General features: G+C 46.8%; 1 protein-coding gene across 1 annotated transcript in view; it reads left to right on the top strand.

The window, feature by feature from the left end:
* Positions 1-19,973, top strand: part of LOC140421177 (actin-binding protein WASF3-like) — a 125,782-nt gene that overhangs the window by 70,459 nt on the left and 35,350 nt on the right. The window contains exons 6-7 of the mRNA XM_072505671.1: positions 377-530; positions 9,054-9,171. Coding sequence (XP_072361772.1) covers positions 377-530; positions 9,054-9,171 — 272 coding nt within the window. The remainder of the gene's footprint in view (positions 1-376; positions 531-9,053; positions 9,172-19,973) is intronic.

Genomic DNA, 19,973 nt, shown 5'->3' with positions numbered 1-19,973 from the left:
GCAAAGCCAGTCTCATTGTCAATTGCTGGTTCATCAATGGCCTTCAGGGAAGGAAATCTACCATCCTTAACTGGTTTAGCCCACATGTGAGTCCAGTCAGCAATGTGACTTACCCATACTGCCTTCTGAAATGGTACGGCAAGCCATTATGTGTAAGGGCAGCTAGGGATGGGCTGACCTTGCGACACCCCACAAATTTTAACAATTTGAAATTGGTGCAAAAATCATGTGAGAGAGTGTTTATTAGGGCCATTTGTGCAAGAAGGAATTGAGGTTAAAAGTTAAGTTTCTCTTTTCTTATCAATAACTAATTGATGCTATGTAAATAAAAGTGGAGATAATATTTCGATAGCCATCTGTTCGTTTTGGTTTGCAGTCTCACTTCAGGACATCAACATGAGGAAAGCGTTTAAGAGTTCGACAACACAAGATCAGCAGGTGGTTTCGCGGAATACTATTCCAAACCCAGTGTTGGAAATGTTCCAGAAATGCGATAAACCACCACCTCTCAACATCTTGACACCATACAGGTAAGAGGTTCCTTGGTACTCGAAAATGCACAAATCCGGACAATACATTGGGGGAGAAAATTGGCTTCCTCAGCAAATCTTCAAATTTATAAGCAAATCTAATTCTTTCCTCAAGACGGTTTGATTATTTTTTGTACATCCGTCAAGGTGATGTTATCGGTACTTAGTGTGGTCAAATTAGGTACAGCTTAGATATGATATAAAGCAAAATTCTCTATCACATAATGACCCCATTACTTATGGAAGGATGAGTTGCTTTTAGCGGCAAGTTGATCTAGAGATATGGAGATCATGGGGTCCAGTTGAGTCTTTCTCTGTTTCCCATCCAACAGCTGACCAAGTTAGGAATTTGGTTAGCTTTCACATGGGAAAGCCATTGGTAGAAAACTGTAGCTCGGAGCTGGAATGGAGAGAGGGAGCGGGAGGAAACAGGAGCACCGGATGAAGCCCACTTTCATTTTATTAACCTGAGCCTTCAACCAAATGAACAGCTCCAGGCCTGTGTAATTCTCATTTGTTGCCAGCTTCCCCAGAATGTCTAACAGTTTTTCCACGATAAGCACAGATTTCCACACATGAGATTTCAAAGAGGATTCTTTAAATCACCGGCCTGCCTGCGGCTGATGCTGGATTGAACATCCTTGCAGGTAAATCTGACTGTAGAGAGAGAGGTTTACCCCTCTTTCAGGGAGAGAGAAAACTCAAAGCTTACTTCAACTCTGTCCAAAATGAAGCTTCCCTTGGGATGAGGTCTGCCTGTCTGTGCAAAAATTCTGGAACGGACAGCCCCAATCAGCATTGTGTTAAGCAAGACCCGAGAATTTAAAACAACTGATTGGCTGCCAGCCAAGTCCATCAAAATGTGTCATCACTGAGGCCATTCCAAGCAGAACATCTCACCTGGGGTTTCCTGAGGCCAGACTAAACACACATCTTGAAGTAATCGTCTGGATACAAAATTTCTAAGAGCCAAAATGACAGAAAACAAAGGGAATACATAGGGGAAACCAGGTTTAAACAGGAGGATCCTTACAGGAGCCATTAGATATGCTCCTCACAGCAATATGTTCTGATCCAACGGCTCACTGTAGATGAGACAATTAATTCAAGGTAAAATTCCCACCGACTCTATTCATTATTTACTATACTTGTAATCTGCGTGGCCCCGGTGTGCTACACGTGGAGGAGGAGTGGGGATCGCAACAAGAAACTGCCTGAAAGTCAGAGCACGGAGAGAAGACTAAAACAAAATAATAATTTCTTTATTCAACCGTTTTTGTTCCTCTCCTGAAAATTTTAATAACTTTAAAAAAAAAACTTTCTGGAAAAAAAAAATCCTTTTTATATAGGTTTTTTTTCTTTTTGGGGTGGGGGGGAGAATTTATTTTTCGCACCAAAACCCAGGAAAAAAGGAGCAAGGCACATAACAGAAATATGCATGCAAATAATATTAGATCGGGGGGACGGCGAGATGTAAGAAGGAGCAGCAGCGAAGGTGAAGGAAAAAAGCAGGAGCTGCGGCTGTGCAGGCAGACGACCCCACGGGCGAGGCGGAGGTTCAGGCGAGGCAGATGACCCCACGGGGCGAGGCGGAGGTTCAGGCGAACATGGAAGCGGAAAAGCTGGCGAGCCGACAGCGGAACAGGAACAGGATGTGGCGACCATTCCCCGCCCCCCCCCCCCCCCCCCCCCCCCCCCCCCCCCACACACACACACACACACAGGGAGAGGAATGGAGAAGCGTGCTGAAAATGGAAATAAATGCCATAAAGGAGGAGATAAAAGCGGAGATAAACGCCATGAGGGAGACACTCAGGTCGGAGCTCCACACAATTATGAAGGAGATGCTGGCGGAGACAACGGGCAAAATGCAGCAAACCATCGATGGCCTGGAAAGGAAGGTGGAGGCGCAGGAGAAAACGATTCAAGAGTTGGAGAGGGCCGCCTCGGACCTGAGCGACAGGATGGTAACTCAGGAAACCGAGGTGAAAAGGCTGGTAACGACCCAGGGGAGCTTTGAGGGAAAGTGGAGGACCAGGAAAATAGGTCCAGACGGCAGAATGTTGAAATAGTGGGTCTGCCAGAGGGGTTGGAGGGCAGAGACCCAACAGGCTACGCCACCCAAATGCTGGGCAAGCTAGTGGGAAGGGAGAAATTTCCAAACCCCCCCAGAAATCGACAGGGCGCACAGGTCGCTCCGACCCAGGCCTAAAGCTGGGGAGCAGCCCAGAGCGATTATCGTGAAGCTGCACAGGTTCCAAGACAGGGAAAAATCCTAAAGTGGGCCCGGCAGCTGAAATCGAGCATGTGGGATGGGAAGATCATAAAGGTGTACCAGGACATTGGGGCGGACCTGGCCAAAAGAAGGGCTGAATTCAACAGGGCCAAATCAGCACTTGACAAAAGTAATGTGCAATTTGGGATGTTATTCCCGGCCAAACTCTGGGTAACATTTGAGGGGAGGGAGCTGTTTTTTAACACCCCAGCGGCAGCGGAGGAGTTCGTTAGAGCGAACAAACTGGGGGAGGGACAGCCGCACTGGCCATCATGAAAGCGATGGGGATGGAAAAGAAAGGAAGAATCGGAACAAAGAGCGGAGGGCAGACCGCAAACAGAGACAATACGATCACAAACTGTACACACGTGTTTGGTGTACTGCGCGGGACTGTGCTAACTCGTTTCCGGGCTCGTTCCACCTCTCAATGCAATGGGGGGGAGCGAAGCAAGGTGAATGAGGATGAGAAAGGCGGACAGGAGTGTGAGACAAGGGCTAGCAAAAGGAAGGTAAAACAGGACCAGAGCAGGGCAAGTACTGGAGGGGGGCCACCGTGTTAGTGAGGAGAGCTAACACGGGAGGGCAAGAAGAAAGCAGGGCCGCGGCGCGCTTCTCAGGGGAGAGGGAGCGCCTGGCACAAAGAGAACTGGGGGGACAGGGCAGAAGGGGGGGAAGAACTCAGGGGGGGAGAGGAGTTGGGGGGAGAGCGTAGAACAAAAGAGAAGCAAAGAGAAGGATGAGGTAGATAAGCCGCACGCACACAGGCCTCGGCAGGCATGGAGCAGGGCGAGGAACCAAGATGGTGCCACAAACAGCCACTCGGGAGGGCTTCATGTCTTCAGGGAGACCCTGGAGTGCAGGGGCGCAGCCACGTGGCGTACACATAGCTGGCGGCCATGTTGGGTGCCCCTTGGACAAAAGGAAACCCTGGGGCCCAATCTCATGGCGAGAGCGGCGACTGCGGCCATTTTGGACGGCCCCCTATCGAAGGGAAACCCTGGAGTGCAGGGGGCGTCCACCAGGTAAGCATGGGTGATCCCGCAGGACCGGGGGCGGGGGGTCGAAAACCCCCACCAGGATTGTTACCTGGAACGTAAGGGGACTCAACGGCCCGGTGAAAAGATCCAGAGTCTTCACCCACCTAGGAAGCCTAAAAGCAGACATAATCTACCTACAAGAGACACGCCTGAGGGAGACGGACCGACTGCTGGTAAGAAAGGTCTGGGTGGGACAGACATACCACTCATGCTTCGGGACGAGGGTTAGTGGGGTAGCAATATTAATTAGCAAGAGGACGAGGTTTACGGAAACCAAGACAGTTACGGACCCAGGGGGACGGTACGCCATGGTCAGCGGTGTCCTGGAAGGGGCACCGGCCGTACTGGTAAACGTGTACACTCCCCACTGGGATGACACAGGATTGATAAAGAAGACCATGGCAGAAATCCCCGACCTAGACACACACCGACTGATCATGGGGGGGCGAGTTCAACTGTGTACAGGACCCACTGACCGACAGATCAAACCCAGAGCAGGGAAAAAGACTGGCATAGCTAGGGAACTAGGAGCATTTATGGAGCAGATGGGGGCGGTGGACCCATGGAGGTTCCTGCACCCGGGAGAGAGGCCGTGCCAAGTGCCCCATATAGAGGCTGGACACGGCCTTCTGCCAAAAGACATCGCGGGCCATAGGCGACTACGTTAGTAACAGCCAAAACGGGGAGGTCTCACTCTCCACGTTCTGGGAGGCACTGAAGGCCGTGATTAGAGGAGAGATCATAGCCTACAAGGCAAGCAGAGATAGGGAAGAGAGGGTGGCCAGGCAACAACTGGTGGACTCCATCCTGGAAGTCGACAGTAAATACTCCGAGGCCCCCACCTCGGAGTATAGCTGCTGGCGGAGAGAAGAAAGCTGCAAATGGACTTTAACCTGCTATCCACTAGGAAAGCAGTGTACCAACTCCACCAGACACGGGGATCTTCTACGAACACGGAGACAAAGCTGGCCGCCTATTGGCTCACCAGCTTAGAAAGCTGGCAGCCACAAGGGAAATAGCGCAGGTAAAGGCAAGCAGAGGCAGCCTGGTAACAGAACCAAAGGAGGTCAATTGGGCATTTGAGACCTTCTACTGGGGACTGTACGCCTCCGAGCCCCCCAATGGGGGCGCGGGGATGCAACAGTTCCTAGACGGACTGGAACTACCAGTTGTGGGGGAAGACAGAAGGGGAGAGCTGGAAGCACCAATAGACCTGGGAGAAATCATGGAGAGCATCAGCTCCATGCAGGCGGGTAAGGCACCGGGACCTGACGGGTTCCCGGTGGACTTCTACAAAAGACTTGCACCAGTCCTGGCCCCACACCTAAGGGACATGTTCGCGGACTCACTGGCAAGGGGCACCCTGCCCCCCACGCTAGCTCAGGCCACAATTTCACTGATACCCAAAAAGATAAAGACCTGACGGAATGCGGATCATACAGACCCATTTCACTGCTGAACGTAGATGCGAAAATACTCGCAAAGGTCATGGCCAAAAGGCTGGAGGACTGTGTACCAGAGGTGGTCGCAGAGGACCAAACGGGCTTTTGTCAACGGTAGGCAGCTCACAGTGAACATCAGGCGGCTGCTGAATGTAATAATGACTCCCTCTGGGGAGAGAACACCAGAGGTGATCGCCTCCCTGGACTCAGAAAAGGCCTTTGACAGAGTCGAATGGAAATACCTCTTCGAGGTACTGGAATGGTTTGGACTAGGAGCGGGGTCCACCACCTGGGTGAGGCTCCTGTACAATGCTCCCAAAGCGAGTGTCCAAACTAACACCACCAGCTCTGAATACTTCCAGCTGCAGAGAGGAACAAGACGGGGCTGCTCCCTGACCCCACTCTTGTTCGCGCTAGCGATCGAACCCCTGGCGAAGCCCTACGGGACGTGGAAAGCTGGAAGGGAATCCGAAGAGGAGACAGAGAGCGCAGAGTCTCACTCAATGCAGATGACCTGCTTCTCTATGTCTCGAAGCCGGGACTGAAGGCAATACTGCAAATACTGAAAGAGTTTGGAACCTTCTCGGGCTACAAACTTAACCTGGGCAAAAGCGAGACATTCCCCGTGAACCCAAACGGGGGAGGGAGAGAGCTGAAGGAGCTCCCGTTCAAAACAGCCCAGAACAGATTCGCTACCTGGGGATCCAGATAGCCAGAGACTGGACACAGATCCACAAGTGTCCGGGTACACAAGGTATACCAGAAATGTCCGGGTACACAAGGTTTTGTGAGAGTGAGGAACTGAAGGAGATCAGTATAATAGAGAAATGGTGTTGGGGAAATTGATGTGATTGAAGGCTGATAAATCCTAAGGGCCTGATAATCTACATCCCAGGGTACTTAAGGAAGTGGCTCTAAAAATAGTGAATGCATTAGTGGTCATCTTCCAGGGTTTTATAGACTCTGGAGCAGTTCCTGCAGATTGGAAGGTAGCTAATGTAATTCCACTATTTGAAAAAGGGAGATTGAGAGAAAATGGGGAATTATAGACCAGTCAGCCTGATTTCAGTTAATTCACTTGTGTTGGGACTCTGGGGCCAGTGGAGCTGGAATTGACCGAGTTCTAGCCAAGGGTGTCATAACATTCCCAACATGCTTTATAGAGGGGAAAATTCTAGAATTCATTGTCAAAGATTTTATAACAGAGCACTTAGGAAATAGTGGAAGGATCAGACAGAGTTAGCATGGATTTATGAAGGGGAAATCATGCTTGACAAATCTATTGGAATTCTTCGAGGATGTAACTAGTAGGGTTGATGAGGGGGAGCCGGTGGATGTGGTATATTTTGACTTTCGGAAGGCTTTTGACAAAGTCCCGCATATGGAATTAGGGGTAGTATATTAGGATTGGTAGAAAACTGGTTGGCAGACAATAATAATAATCGCTTATTGTCACAAGTAGGCTTCAATGAAGTTACTGTGTGAAAAGCCCCTAGTCGCCACATTCCGGCGCCTGTTCGGGGAGGCCGGTACGGGAATTGAACCTGCGCTGCTGGCCTTGTTCTGCATTACAAGCCAGCTGTTTAGCCCACTGTGCTAAACCAGCCCAGTAGGCATTAACGGGTCTTTTTCAATTTGGCAGCAGTGACTTGTGGGGTACCGCAGGGATCGGTACTAGGACCCCACCTATTCACTGTATATATTAATGATTTTGATGAGGGAACAAAATGTAACATCTCCAAATTTGCAGATGACACCAAGTTGGGTGGGAGGACGAGCTATGAGGAGGAGGCAGAGATCCTTCAGCGTGATTTGATTAAGTTGAGTGAGTAGGCAAATGAATGGCAGATGCAGTATAAATTGGATAAATGCGAGGATATCCATTTTGTTCGCAAATTAGGAGAGGGAAATGTGCAATGAGACCTAGGTACACAGTGACACCAGTCACTGAAGGTAAGCGTGCAGGCACAGCAGGCGGTAAAGAAGGCAAAATGTATGTTGGCCCTTATAGCGAGAGGATTTGAGTACAGGAGCAGGGAAGTCTTGCTGCAATTATACAGGGCCTTAGTGAGGGTACACCTGGAATATTGTGTGCAGTTTTGGTCTCCTGATCTGAGGGCAGCACGGTAGCACAAGTGGTTAGCACAGTTGCTTCACAGCTCCAGGGTCCCTGGTTCGATTCCCAGCTTGGGTCACTGCCTGTGCGGCGTCTGCATGTTCTCCCTGTGTCTGCGTGGGTTTCCTCCGGGTGCTCCGGTTTCCTCCCACAGTCCAAAGATGTGCAGGTTAGGTAGATTGGCCATGATAAATTGCCCTTAGTATCCAAAAAAGGTTAGATGGGTTTATTGGGTTCCGGAGATGGGATGGGCTTAAGTGGGGTGCTCTTTCCAAGGGCCGGTGCAGACCCGATGGGCCAAAGGGCCTCCTTCTGCACTGTAAATTCTATGAAGGATGTTCTTGCTCTAGAGAGAGTACAGCGCAGGTTTACCAGATTGATTCCTGGGGAGGCGGGACTGACGTATGAGGAGACATTGAATCAGTTAGGATTGTATTTGATGGAGTTCAGAAGAATGAGGGGGGATCTCATAGAAACCTCTAAAATTCTAACAGGGTAGATGCAAGATGGATGTTCCTGATGGTGGGTGTGTCCAGAACCAGGGCTCACAGTCTGAGGATACGTGGTAGACCATTTAGGGCAGAAAAGTGGAGAACTTTCTTCACCCAGAGAGTGGTCGACCTGTTGAATTTATTGCCAAATGTTTTCAAGAAGCAGTTAGATATAGGACTTGGGGAGAAGGGGATCAAAGGATATTGGAAGAAAGCGGGATTAGTTGGATGATCAGTCATGATCATAATGAATGGCGGAGCAGGCTCGAAGGGCCGAATGACCACCTCATGCTCCTATTTTCTATGTTTCTATGCAACTAATTGAATGCAAAAATCGAAACTAATTTTGTAGTTTTTTTTTCAGTATTTCTAGCACTTTTTGTTTTTTGCAGATGTACAGGTTATTTTCTATGCAGTTCTTTTACTAAACATTTTATGTGGAAGTGATGCTGCACGCACTATTTGACAGCAGGGGAGTGGATGATGAAATATTAAGTGAGGGATAATTTATTCATTGATTAAATGGAAGGAACCCTCTGTTTAAAGATAAATTGAGTAAAATGGAGTAAGTCAATGTTGTTAGATTTGGGGGGGTGATTTGCACTTGATCAAACACTGTTCTGGAGTTTGTTAGAAGGCTGCAGTGTACACCAACAATTTAATGCAGGCAAACAGAATGAGACCCACAAGTGAGTATATTACAACAGAAATTGGGAACATTAAGAGTAGGCCCATGGAGCTGGCCAAGTTTAATTTTTAAAAATGGCCCAGGTAGTGTTTTCCAAAGCTGACAACATTTCACAAATCTGACGAGAATCAGAGGCAGTTGCAAGATTGCATAAAAGCGTCACAGGAGAATTGGCGAGAGGAATGAAGTTGTCGGTTCTGCCAGAGGACAGGTAGGAAGATTAATAACCTGGCAGGAAGTGCAGTTACTTGTGTTGACTTTTGATTTGAAGGGTAATTGCGATCATGTGAAGGATCTGCAGTGTAATAATTTGTTTTCTGCTGCACACTCTTGCGTGATATTTTATATTCTGAACAGGTTCATGCTCTGTGAAGGGCTGGGTGAATATCAGGGGAACTGTATTCCTTGGTGTATTATCATTCTGTTTTGCAGAAAGGTTCTCCACTTTTGCTTTTTGCATTTTATGTTTTGCAGGGACGATAGAAAAGATGGGCTGAAATTTTACACAGATTCCTCCTATTTCTTCAATTTATGGAAAGAAAAGATGCTGCAGGCAACAGAGGATAAAAGGAAGGAAAAACGAAGACAAAAGGTATTACAAAGAGATTTTGCGAATCTAATATGCACATATAATATCCCATATACAGCCCCTTTCACTCACTCCAGGGCAGATTCAGATATGGTGGGCAACCACGTATAATGGATAAAACCTCAACTTCCAAACCAAATCTGTGGAATTTGGCAGTAAATGTACAGTAAAGGCAGATAGTACCCAATGTAACCAGCTAATTTTGGTGGGTATCCAAGATTAAACTTGGGATCAACTTTAGATGCTTCAGGCAGGATTTGGAGGTGGGAATGGGGATGTGGAGAATGGTAGAGGAAGCTGGGAAAATAGATAGGAGCTGTGATGGGATGACTCCCCATCAAATTCCCGCCATCAGGGAAATTGTCCAGGCGGCAGCAGGGAACCAGATTGGTTGCCTGTGTCACAGGGGTGGGCAGAATCTTATGATGATTACAGGCAATTCTGTGGGACAATGACATTTTGGATCAGCAGGTTATCCCAGCTCCCCGCCCCATTTGGAGGCTCTCATCTCATCCCCCCTGCAGCAGGCCAGAGTCTTCATGCCTCAATAACGGAGCTGAAGGCTGAAAAGGTTGCATACATGGCCCAAACAAATCATCCAATGGGGCTTCTTTTTCACTGCAATAACCCTTACCGGTTTTGATCCTCTACGGTTTCTAAATTTATGAACGCTTCTGAAGATGTCGCCATGTTGCGGAGCCCACATCGGACCCTGTCCACCATTCCAGGTGGAGTTGCTCATGTTGCAGAGTTGCCAGGCCTCTGCTTCGGCTTACAGCATTAGGAGCCCACCTAAGGTTGGTGAACCTGGAAGAGGTCGATTAGGAGAACGTCTTTGGGAATATCGCAGTGACCGGCATGCTCCTGGTAAATATGTGCTCAGGACTACCATTTAGTCCCATTGTTGGTGAGTCTCGAAGTCGGAGGTAAAATCCAGCCCTTCCAGTTTACAAGGTGGAAGTGGAGGATTGAGTTCAAGCTGCAGTTCAAGGATTCACAACTTTTTTGATTCTGAGGTCCCCACTCCTGTGTTATAAAAATATCATAGCCCCCTGCAACATAGCATGAAAAATGATAAAGGGAGGGGGAGTGGTGTACAGGCACCCTGATCATAACCATGTGGTAGAACAGGGCAGAAAGGAGGAAATAATGGAGTTTTGTCAGAAAGGTATGGTGGTAATCATAGATGATGTTGATATACATATAGAGTGGAAAAAACAGGTGGCAAAGGTAGCGTAGATCAGAAATTCGGGATAGTTTGTTCTGGTGTTAACAAGAGAACAGGCAATACTATATCTGGTATTGTGTGATGAGATAGGATTACTTAATGAACTCATAGTGAAAGAAACTCTAGGCAGCGGCGATCATAATATGATTGAGTTTTACATTCAGTTTGAGGGAGAGAAGAGTGGATCTAAGATAGTATTTTAAAATTAAATAAGGGTATTAAGACCCAGGAAGCCAAGCGTTCAGCTGAATGTCAATTTACTGATGATCGCAAAGAGTCTTCCCGCGGCAGCAAATATAATTACAGAGTACAGTCCTATTGGGACAACCAACATGCCGGTCCCTGTCCAGGCTGGCCTTTACACTAAGTTCTTATGAGCCTCAGCTGGGAAGCCCATACTCCACGAGTCCAACGAGGAAATCAATCAGGGTATCCCCGTGGGGTTATTACAAAGGGCAATTGAGGGTTTGAAAGCAGAACTAGCCAAAGTGAATTGTGGCAAATTAGGTTAAGGCATAGGTCCATAGAAATGCAGTGGTAGACATTTAAGGGATATTTCAGAATACACAGAATAGATACATTCCAACGAGAAAGAAACAGTCCAAGGGAGGACCACCACCATTTGTGGTGATGTGGCAGGCTGGATGGTAGGACAGAATATAAAGAACAGTAAGGAATAATTAAAAGATTGATAACGAAGGGAAGATCAGAGTACGAATGAAAGTTAGTTGGAAATATAAAGACAGGGGGCTGGATTCTCCATTATTAGGACTATGTCCTCACGACGACGTCAAAATGGTGGAGTTCCACGCCAGAAAACCTGGCATGAAAGGACCACAAACTCTTAGCCCCGTAGGAGGCTGGCAGGGACCCGGCGTAGATCTTGCAGCTTTTGCTGCAGATACGGGCCACCGCACGTCCGGGTCAGAGGCCGTGCATGTGCACGGCGGCGGCCTCCAGCGGCCGCGCCGTGCTCCATGGTGGACTCGGAACGTGGAGCTGGACCCAAAAATGAAACCCCCGATCGGCCGCACGCACGACACTCTCCGCCCGCACAAGCAATTACTGGCCACCTATAAGGCACCCCCGCCCACCGATTGGCACGACCAGGGGGGGCCACGGACTGAGTCCGCCGCCGCCATGAGAGTATCCTGACTGGCTGGAGCACATTAGTTCCACGCCGTCGGGACTTCGGCCGGTGGGGGGGGCGGAAAATGGCGGCGCGGGCCTCTGGCAATGGGCCCAGGTAGGTCCCAGGTGGCGCGGCGTTGTTTTCGGGGCCCGCAGAATCGGGAAACCCGCGCCGGTCCCGATTCCTTGCGGGAAAATGGATTCTCCGCCCCCTCACTGGCCGCGATTTCAGCGTCGGGTTGTGGAAAATCCAGCCCAGAGTACGAGTTTCTTTAGATGTTTAAAAAAGAAGAAATAACAAAGTGAGCATTGAACCTATAGAAAGTGAGTCTGGGGAATTAATAATGAAAAATAAGGAGGTGCAGATAAATTGAATATGTCTTTTGCATCGGTCTTCATTAGAGAGGACACAAGCAAAATCCCAGAAATAGCTGTAAGTCAGGAAATGGAAGGGAGGGAGAAATTCAAGAAAATTACAATCCCCAAGGAAATGCTACTGAGCAAATGGTTGGAGCCGTGAGCTGACAGGTCCTGGGCCGTGATGGACCTCATTTTAGAGTCATAAAGGAATTGGCTAGGGAGATGGTAGATGGCGTTGGATTTAATTTTTCAAAATTCCCCAGATTCAGGGAAGGTTCCATTGGTTTGGAGAATCGCGAATATAACTCCTTTATTCAAAAAGCGAGGGAGACAGAAAGCAAGAAACAACAGGCGAGTTAGCTCAAATCTGTCATGGGGAAAAAGTTGGTGTTGTGTATTGATAGGATTTTCAGTCATTCCTTACCAGCAGCCTTGCAGCTGAACAGGGGCACTTTGAGAGAATGTTGGCGGGCCTTTTGTGCGGGTGACTGTGCAGTGTAACATCCCAGCCTATAGTGTTAGCATCTTCTGAATAAAGCTCTTAGTTTTTGTTGAGCTTCCACGGCATCCTAATGTCAATCCAGCGAACACCACCCAAAAAGCTGGTGATGAGGAAGCCAGGCAACGCTTGCAGCCACTTAAAAAAAAAAATCGTTGCCACACGAAAACTGGCAACGAGGGAGTCGAACAATGGTTTCAGCCACCTGGAGGAATTTTTAAAAACACCGAAACCTGGAAGAAAATAACTTTGGAGAGAAGCTCTCCAAGTGCTCCACCTGAAACAAACTCTGCAACAGCAAATTTAGAGCTGAGGGTGTTTTAAACACAAAGAGAAACAGGCTGAGCTCAGGTTGTGTCTTGTTTTCGGAAATAGGAAGCAAGCGAAACTTTTGCCATATTGTGAACATGCTGGTCCTTCCATAGAGAAAAATGGCAGGCGTTTTTGATGCCGTGGGGCTGTTTGATGAAAATACAGAGAGATGCAGCTTGTATACAGACCAATTCGACTATTTTGTTCAAACCTTCGAATGTCAGAGCTTTTATCAAGGCACCCACACCTCAGAATGTTAACCAACTTTGATCTTTCTTACGTTCACTAAATTACGACGGAAAGTTTGTCCCCAATCTGGCGACTATTCTAAAACACTTGCATTATCTACTGTGTCAAAATAAAAAGTGTAAGTGGGAGGATCAATGTGAGAAGTCATTTGTGCAAACCAAGGAGGTACTGCTCAAGTCCAAAGATGGGGCAGAGTTTGTAAGGAGCATCCAGGAGGATTTGTTGAAGCAATATGTAGATAGTCCAACTAGGGAAGGGGCTGTACTGGACCTGGTATTGGGGAATGAGCCCGGCCAGGTGGTCGAAGTTTCAGTAGGGGGGCATTTCACGAACAGTGACCATAATTCAGTAAGTTTCAAGGTACTGTTGAAAAAGATGAGTAGTCCTCAGGTGAAGGTGCTAAATTGGGGAAAAGCTAATTATAACAACATTAGGCAGGAATTGAAGAATCTAGAATAGGGGTGGATGTTTGAGGGTAAATCAACATCTGGCATGTGGGAGGCTTTCAAATGTCAGTTGATAGGAATTCAGAACCGGCATGTTCCTGTAAGGAAGATGGATAAGTATGGCAACATTTCAGAAACCTTGGATAACAAGGGATATTGTTATATTGATATAGGCCAAAATCACAAGGAAGCATTTGTATGGGCTAGAAGGCTGGAAACAGACGAAGCCCGTGAGGAATATATGAAATGTAGGAAGGAACTTAAGCAAGGAGTCAGGAGGGCTAAAAGGGGTCACGAAGAGTCATTGGCAAACAGGATTAAGGAAAATCCCAAGGCTTTATGTATATAAAGAGCAAAATGTTGGCCAGATAAAGGGTTGGCCCACTCAAGGACAGGGGTGGACGGTTGAGATCAAAAAGGAGGAGGCGTTGGGCATCTTGAAAAACATTAAGGTAGTTAAGTCCCCAGGGTCTGATAGTATCTACCCCAGAATACTGAGTGAGGCAAGGGAGGAAATTGCTGGGGCCTTGACAGAAATCTTGGTATACTCACTGGCTACAGGTGAGGTCCCAGATGACTGGAGAATAGCTACAGTTGTTTCTTTGTTTAAGAAGGGTAGCAAGGATAATCCGGGAAATGTCTGGCCAGTGAGCCTTACGTCAGTGATAGGGAAATTATTGGAGAGGATTCCTCCGAGACAGGATGTATTCCCATTAGGAAGCAAGTGGACATATTAGCGAGAGGCTGTATGGTTTTGTGAAGGGAGGTTGTGTCTCACTAACTTGATCGAGTTTTTCGAGGAAGTGACGAAGATGATTTATGAAGATTGGGCAGTGGATGTTGTCTACATGGACTTCAGTAAGGCCTTTGACAAGGTCCCTCATGGCAGACTGATACAGAGGGTGAAGTCACACTGGATCAGAGGTGAATTGGCAACATGGATACAGAACTGGCTTGGTCATGGAAGACCGAGGGTAGCAGTGCTTTTCTGAATGGAGGGCTGTGACTAGTAGTGTTCCACAGGGATTAATGCTGGCCAACATTTTCTGTTTGTAATATATAAATGATTTGGAGGAAAATGTAACTGGTCTGATTAGTAAGTTTGTGGATAACACAAAGGTTGGTGGAATTGCAGATAGCAATGAGGACTGTCAGAGGATTCAGCAGGATATAGATCAGTTGAAGACTTGGGCGAAGATATGGCAGATGACGTTTAATCCGGACAAATGTGAAGTAATGCATTTTGGAAGGTCTAATACAGGTGGGAAACATACAGTATGTGGCAGAACCCTTGAGTATTGACAGGCACAGGGATCTGGGTGTACAGGTCCATAGGTCACTGAAAGTGGCATTGCAGGTGGAAAAGGTAGTCAAGAAGGCATACGGCATGCTAGCCTTCATCAGGCAGGACTTTGAGTATAAAAATTGGCAAGTCATGCTGCAGCTGTATAGAACCTTAGTTAGGCCACACTGGGAATATAATTTTCAATTCTGGTCGCCACACTACCAGAAGGGTGTGGTGGCTTTGGAGAGGGCACAGAAAAGGTTTACCAGGATGTTGCCTGATATGGAGGGCAATAGCTATGAGGATAAACTCGATTTGTTCTCACTTGAACGACGGAGGTTGAGGGGCGACCTGATATAAGTCTACAAAATTATGAGGGGCATGGACAGAGTGGATAGTCAGAAGCTTTTTCCCAGGGTGGAAGAATCAATTACTGGGGGACATAGGTTCAGGTGGGGGGAGGAGGGGCAGGGGGGGCAAAGTTTAGAGATGTGCGAAGGATGTTTTTTGAACCAAGGGTAGTGGGTGCCTGGAACTCGCTACCGGAGGAGTTGGTGAAAGCAGGAACGATAGTGACGTTTAAGGGGTGTCAGAATGATACAGACCCCGGAAAGGTAGACGGTTTTAAGTTAGACGGGCAGCATGATTAGCACAGACTTGGAGGGCCGAAGGGCCTGTTCCTGTGCTGTACTTTTCTTTGTTCTTTGATCTTTGTAAATGTTTGAAGCAGCTCAGAGAAGGTTTGCTAGATGATGAGCTTGAATGGGCAGGTTGTCTTATGAGGGATGGTTGGACAGGCTGAAAGGTTTTTGGGGGTAGGCAATGTGGAGCTAAAGTTACAAACAGATCAGCCATGATCAAATTAAATGGTGGAATAGGCTCAAGGGGCCAAGTGGCCTACTCCTGCTCCTAAGTTATATGTTTGTATGTATAGCGCAGCTATATTTTTTGTATGAGAATTACTTATACAATTAAGCATATTCAGTTATCCGTTTTACTTACTGTGAAACTTATTGCTGATGCTGAGTAACAATTCAGTCAAAATATAACGGTATCTTTGACAAGCACACGCATGGTCAATGCTCATCCTGGCCTGTTCCTTTGTTTTCATTAAAACACAGTTTCACATATGTTGCACTAAATGGGCTCACCAATCTTAGTGCTGCAGAAGAAGCAATGCCATATTCATTGCAGTGCTTACTCTGGAGCCCTTGCTCTCTCCAGTGCCTGTCCTGCTCACTGTCTCCAGTGCCCAGCACCCTCACTGTCTCTAACACAATAGTACAGAACTGAAGGAGGCTATTGATCCTTTCGTAATGCGGCAACTCTTTTGAAGAGTATCCCAGCTCAGTGTTTTTCAAACTTTTTTCCGGGGACCCATTTTTACCAACCGGCCGACCTTCGGGACCCATGCTGGACGGCCTTCGTGACCCACCATTTTCTCTTAACCGTTAATGCGAAAGGTGAGCCTGCTTGGTCCTCACGATCTCACTCCAACCAGGTTCACAGGAAGAGAGGGCTATGCGCATATCGAGGGAAGGATTCAGCCGGTTCCTTTGTGCCATCTTCATCTTTGTGAGGACGGAAAATCCAACCTTGCACATGTAGGTCGTTGTGAAGGGCAAGAGCAACAAAATGCTTGTTTTACTCAGCTCCAGATACTCCTCAGAGACGCTACTCCAGAATGGTGACAGATTCATGAACTTGTGCCATGTTTTTAATGTGCTGTCACAGCTGAGGCACAGAAGTTCAGTTTCTTCATTTGGAGTCAGCTGCAAGTTAAGAACCGATTCTGGGGTCTCAAACTCAAAAGGGATTTTTCACCCACCTCTTCTCTCTCTCGAGATCTTAAACTGGAAAGTAGCAACCAAAATTGTTGATCAGGGCAGCCAGATGCAACTGAATAAAGCTTGCCAGTCTATTTACAGTTTCCTTACTAATGCTGTTTCCTTCAATGTGCCGAAGCAGCGAGGGAAACATATAGTAGTTTTAGCTTTGCACTCGTAATTGCCAAACTTTCAGTATCTTTTGGAAGGCTTTGATTTCTTCACAGAGCTGAAAGCAATCATCATCCTTCCCTTGCAATTTGAGGTTCAGTTCATTTAGAATTGAAAAGATGTCTGCAAGGTAAGATGTTGTCAGCATCCACGTTTCATCAGCAAAAGAATCAGCCAGAGGGGACAATTTCTTGAGGAGGAAAGCGTGGATTTTGTACCTCAGTTCGTAAACTCTGAGTAGCACCCGACCCTTTGACAGCCAACGTACTTCTGTGTGGAACAATAAATGTGTGTGCTCAGCCCCCATATCGGAACACAAGAGTGTCAAAAAGTCTGGTATCGAGTGCGCTACGTTTAATGAAATTCACAACTTTCACTATTCCTTTCAACACCACTTTAAGATTGGATGGAATTCCTTTCGATGTCAGTGCCTCACGGTGAATAAAACAATGATTCCAAACAATGTCCTGACCAGCTGCCTCCTTAATCCTTACACTAACTCCGCTGTATTTCCCAGTCTTGTTGGCGGTCCATTGCTTGTGATACCTCTGCAATTACCCCAGTCGAGCCTGTACTTTCCAACCACAAAACTATTCAAAACTTCAAAAATTTCTGTGTCAGTCGTGTGGGTTGCTAAAGTCAGGTAGCACAGCAAATCTACAACAAATTCATTGTGCCAAACATACGTAACGTAAACTAGCAAGGTTGCACAATCTGAAATGTCTGTACTGATTTTAAATGAGAAATAAGCTGGGCTTCTAAATTCTCAGCAATATCACAATTTAAAAAAAAAATCTGCGTCTCCGATCGCGCAAATCCACGTGCAACAGCCGCAGCAACAGGCTATTAATAATGCCGGCGGTTTTGCGCATGCGCACCGAAGATCGATGCACGCATGCGCAGTGCGGGCACATTCTTCTTATATGTTCGTGGCCATTTTGAAGGCCGCTTGCAGTCGGCATTATTAATAGCTGGCTGCTGCGGTCTGTTGCGTGCGGATTTGGGCGATTGGGAGTGCCGCGACGGACGGCTCCGCGACCCTCCCGACACCTGACCGCGACCCACCCACGGGTGGCGCCCCAGACTTTGAAAATGCCTGCTCCAGCTCGTCACATTCCCTGCTTCGTTCCCCACATCTATGCAGCTTTTCTTCTCCTTCAGGAATTTGACCAATTTCCTTTTGAAAACTATTGAATCTGGTCTCTGCTGTCCCTATCCAGCAGTATGAAGCTGCAGACCCCCGTACCTGGGCTTAAAGTAGCATTATTCAACCAATCTCACAGCTCTACAGGACCACCAATGTTCCTAACCTCCCTCCAGTTCAGCAGCATGTGTAGAATAACTATTCACCATTTTACTTCCTTTGCTTTAGTTTGACTAAATGGTCCAGTGTTTCTTGTCTGAAACTGATTCTGTGCGCTGTTCTGGTCACACCTCTCTACATATATCTGTTAGTTTCTAGCAACTCTACTCACAAGCATATTCTTTACAAAGAATTGGCATGGACAGATTTTGTGTTCCTTTCTATTGCCTGTGTTCAATATGTTTATATGCAAAAGGTGTGTGTTTTCTTCATCTCATGGTTATTATCCCAATTTAAATAATCACAACAGCAAGCTTTGTATAAATTTTTGAAATTAAGAAGATTATTTATGATAACATATTTACCCTGGAGGCTTATAATGCAATGTCTTTGTAACTTGACTCACACACACTATCACACGCGCAAATAGTAGATGCAGATGAAAGTAAAACAATCAGATTACAATTTATGATTGTTTCAGTCTCTTTTGTGGCTGGCCTGTAGTTTATTAGATGAGTTGATGCTTTAGTCGGAATGGAGGTCTTTTAAAACAGAAGAGTCTAAGTAAGCTTCAAGGCATCTTGTAGTTGAACTTTTGGGAGATGAAATGAATGAATGAAATGAAAATCGCTTATTGTCACAAGTAGGCTTCAAATGAAGTTACTGTGAAAGCCCCTAGTCGCCACATTCCGGCGCCTGTTCGGGGAGGCTGTTACGGGAATCGAACCGTGCTGCTGGCCTGCCTCGGTCTGCTTTCAAAGCCAGCGATTTAGCCCTGTGCTAAACACCCCCAGATTGGTCCTCAGGTGAAATCGAAAGTGGTACAGATTGGAAGGAGTCCTTCTCCCACTTTCAATGTATTGCTATATTACCGTGGGTGGATGGCTTTCTGATGGAATTCTGCTTTTTGTTGATATTTGTGAAGCAAACTGAACGCATGGATGTCTCATGACATGACGTATTATGATTTCAAAGTTCTTTTCCAAATATGGTGGGTGTTTAGGTTGATTTGACATCCTGAGGTATGGAATTCACACCCTGAGAGTTTGAGGCAAACAGTGTCTTTGTATCTGTCTGAACCATTCAATTTGAAAATACGCTTTTGAATTAGTTTCAGGAAAAGGTATTGAATCAACATCAGCCCGGATGACTCATTTTTCTTCCCTATTGAGATCAGATAGTGTTTCAATCCATAGTGAAGTTGGGTGTTCCTAGGGTGGCTTGATTCCTGTAACCATTTGTAGTCCGTTGAAATGTAAAAATTTAGTTTGAAGTTCAGGAAATGCTGAGACATGACAGAATCACCATGGCTTACTCTCCCCAGCCCATAGCTTCCAGCCAAAGCTACCTTTGCTTTTCTGATTGTTTTGGGGTCCTGCTTTTGTCAGACTTTTCTCTTGAGAAGGATCGAGTCTACAGGATTGACCAATCATCTGCTTCCTTGTCTCCCAGGGCGACCTTCGGCTGCTGAATGGATTCCTAACTATTTCCCATCCAAACATTTCAATTGGCTCCAAGCTCTGTGTTTCTTCCTTCATGGTTACAATACCCAGAGACTCCCTCTATCAGAATTTCAATCCATGCATGCAACAACAATTGAAACAGAACAGTTAGCTCATGCCATACGGCTGCACGGGGGTGGAGGTGTGCGGCAGGCAAGGAAGGAACCTTGGGAGAGATGAAATACATCAAACATCACATGTCGTAAGATGAGATTTTATCATTGGATCTGAACAGTGATAAACGTATTCAAAATATTGTTGGCAGTTTAATTTTAATGTTGAACTTTGCAAATGATTTGCTGGCTCCTGAGAGAGTAGTGAAAGGTCAGACAGGTCAGATGACTGGTATGGTGCTGACTGTGATGGTTGCTGATCAATCAGTAAGAACTGAGCTGATCTGGGGGAAAGACTGATGGTGTTGGGAGAGGTTGTGGGGCGGCCGGGAAAACAGGGAACTGGGGCTATCTTAATCGGGATGCCTATGATGGACAAG

This window comes from Scyliorhinus torazame, chromosome 5 (assembly GCF_047496885.1).
Source record: "Scyliorhinus torazame isolate Kashiwa2021f chromosome 5, sScyTor2.1, whole genome shotgun sequence".
NCBI classification, from domain to species: domain Eukaryota; kingdom Metazoa; phylum Chordata; class Chondrichthyes; order Carcharhiniformes; family Scyliorhinidae; genus Scyliorhinus; species Scyliorhinus torazame.
This window is presented reverse-complemented; position numbering and strand designations above follow the sequence as displayed.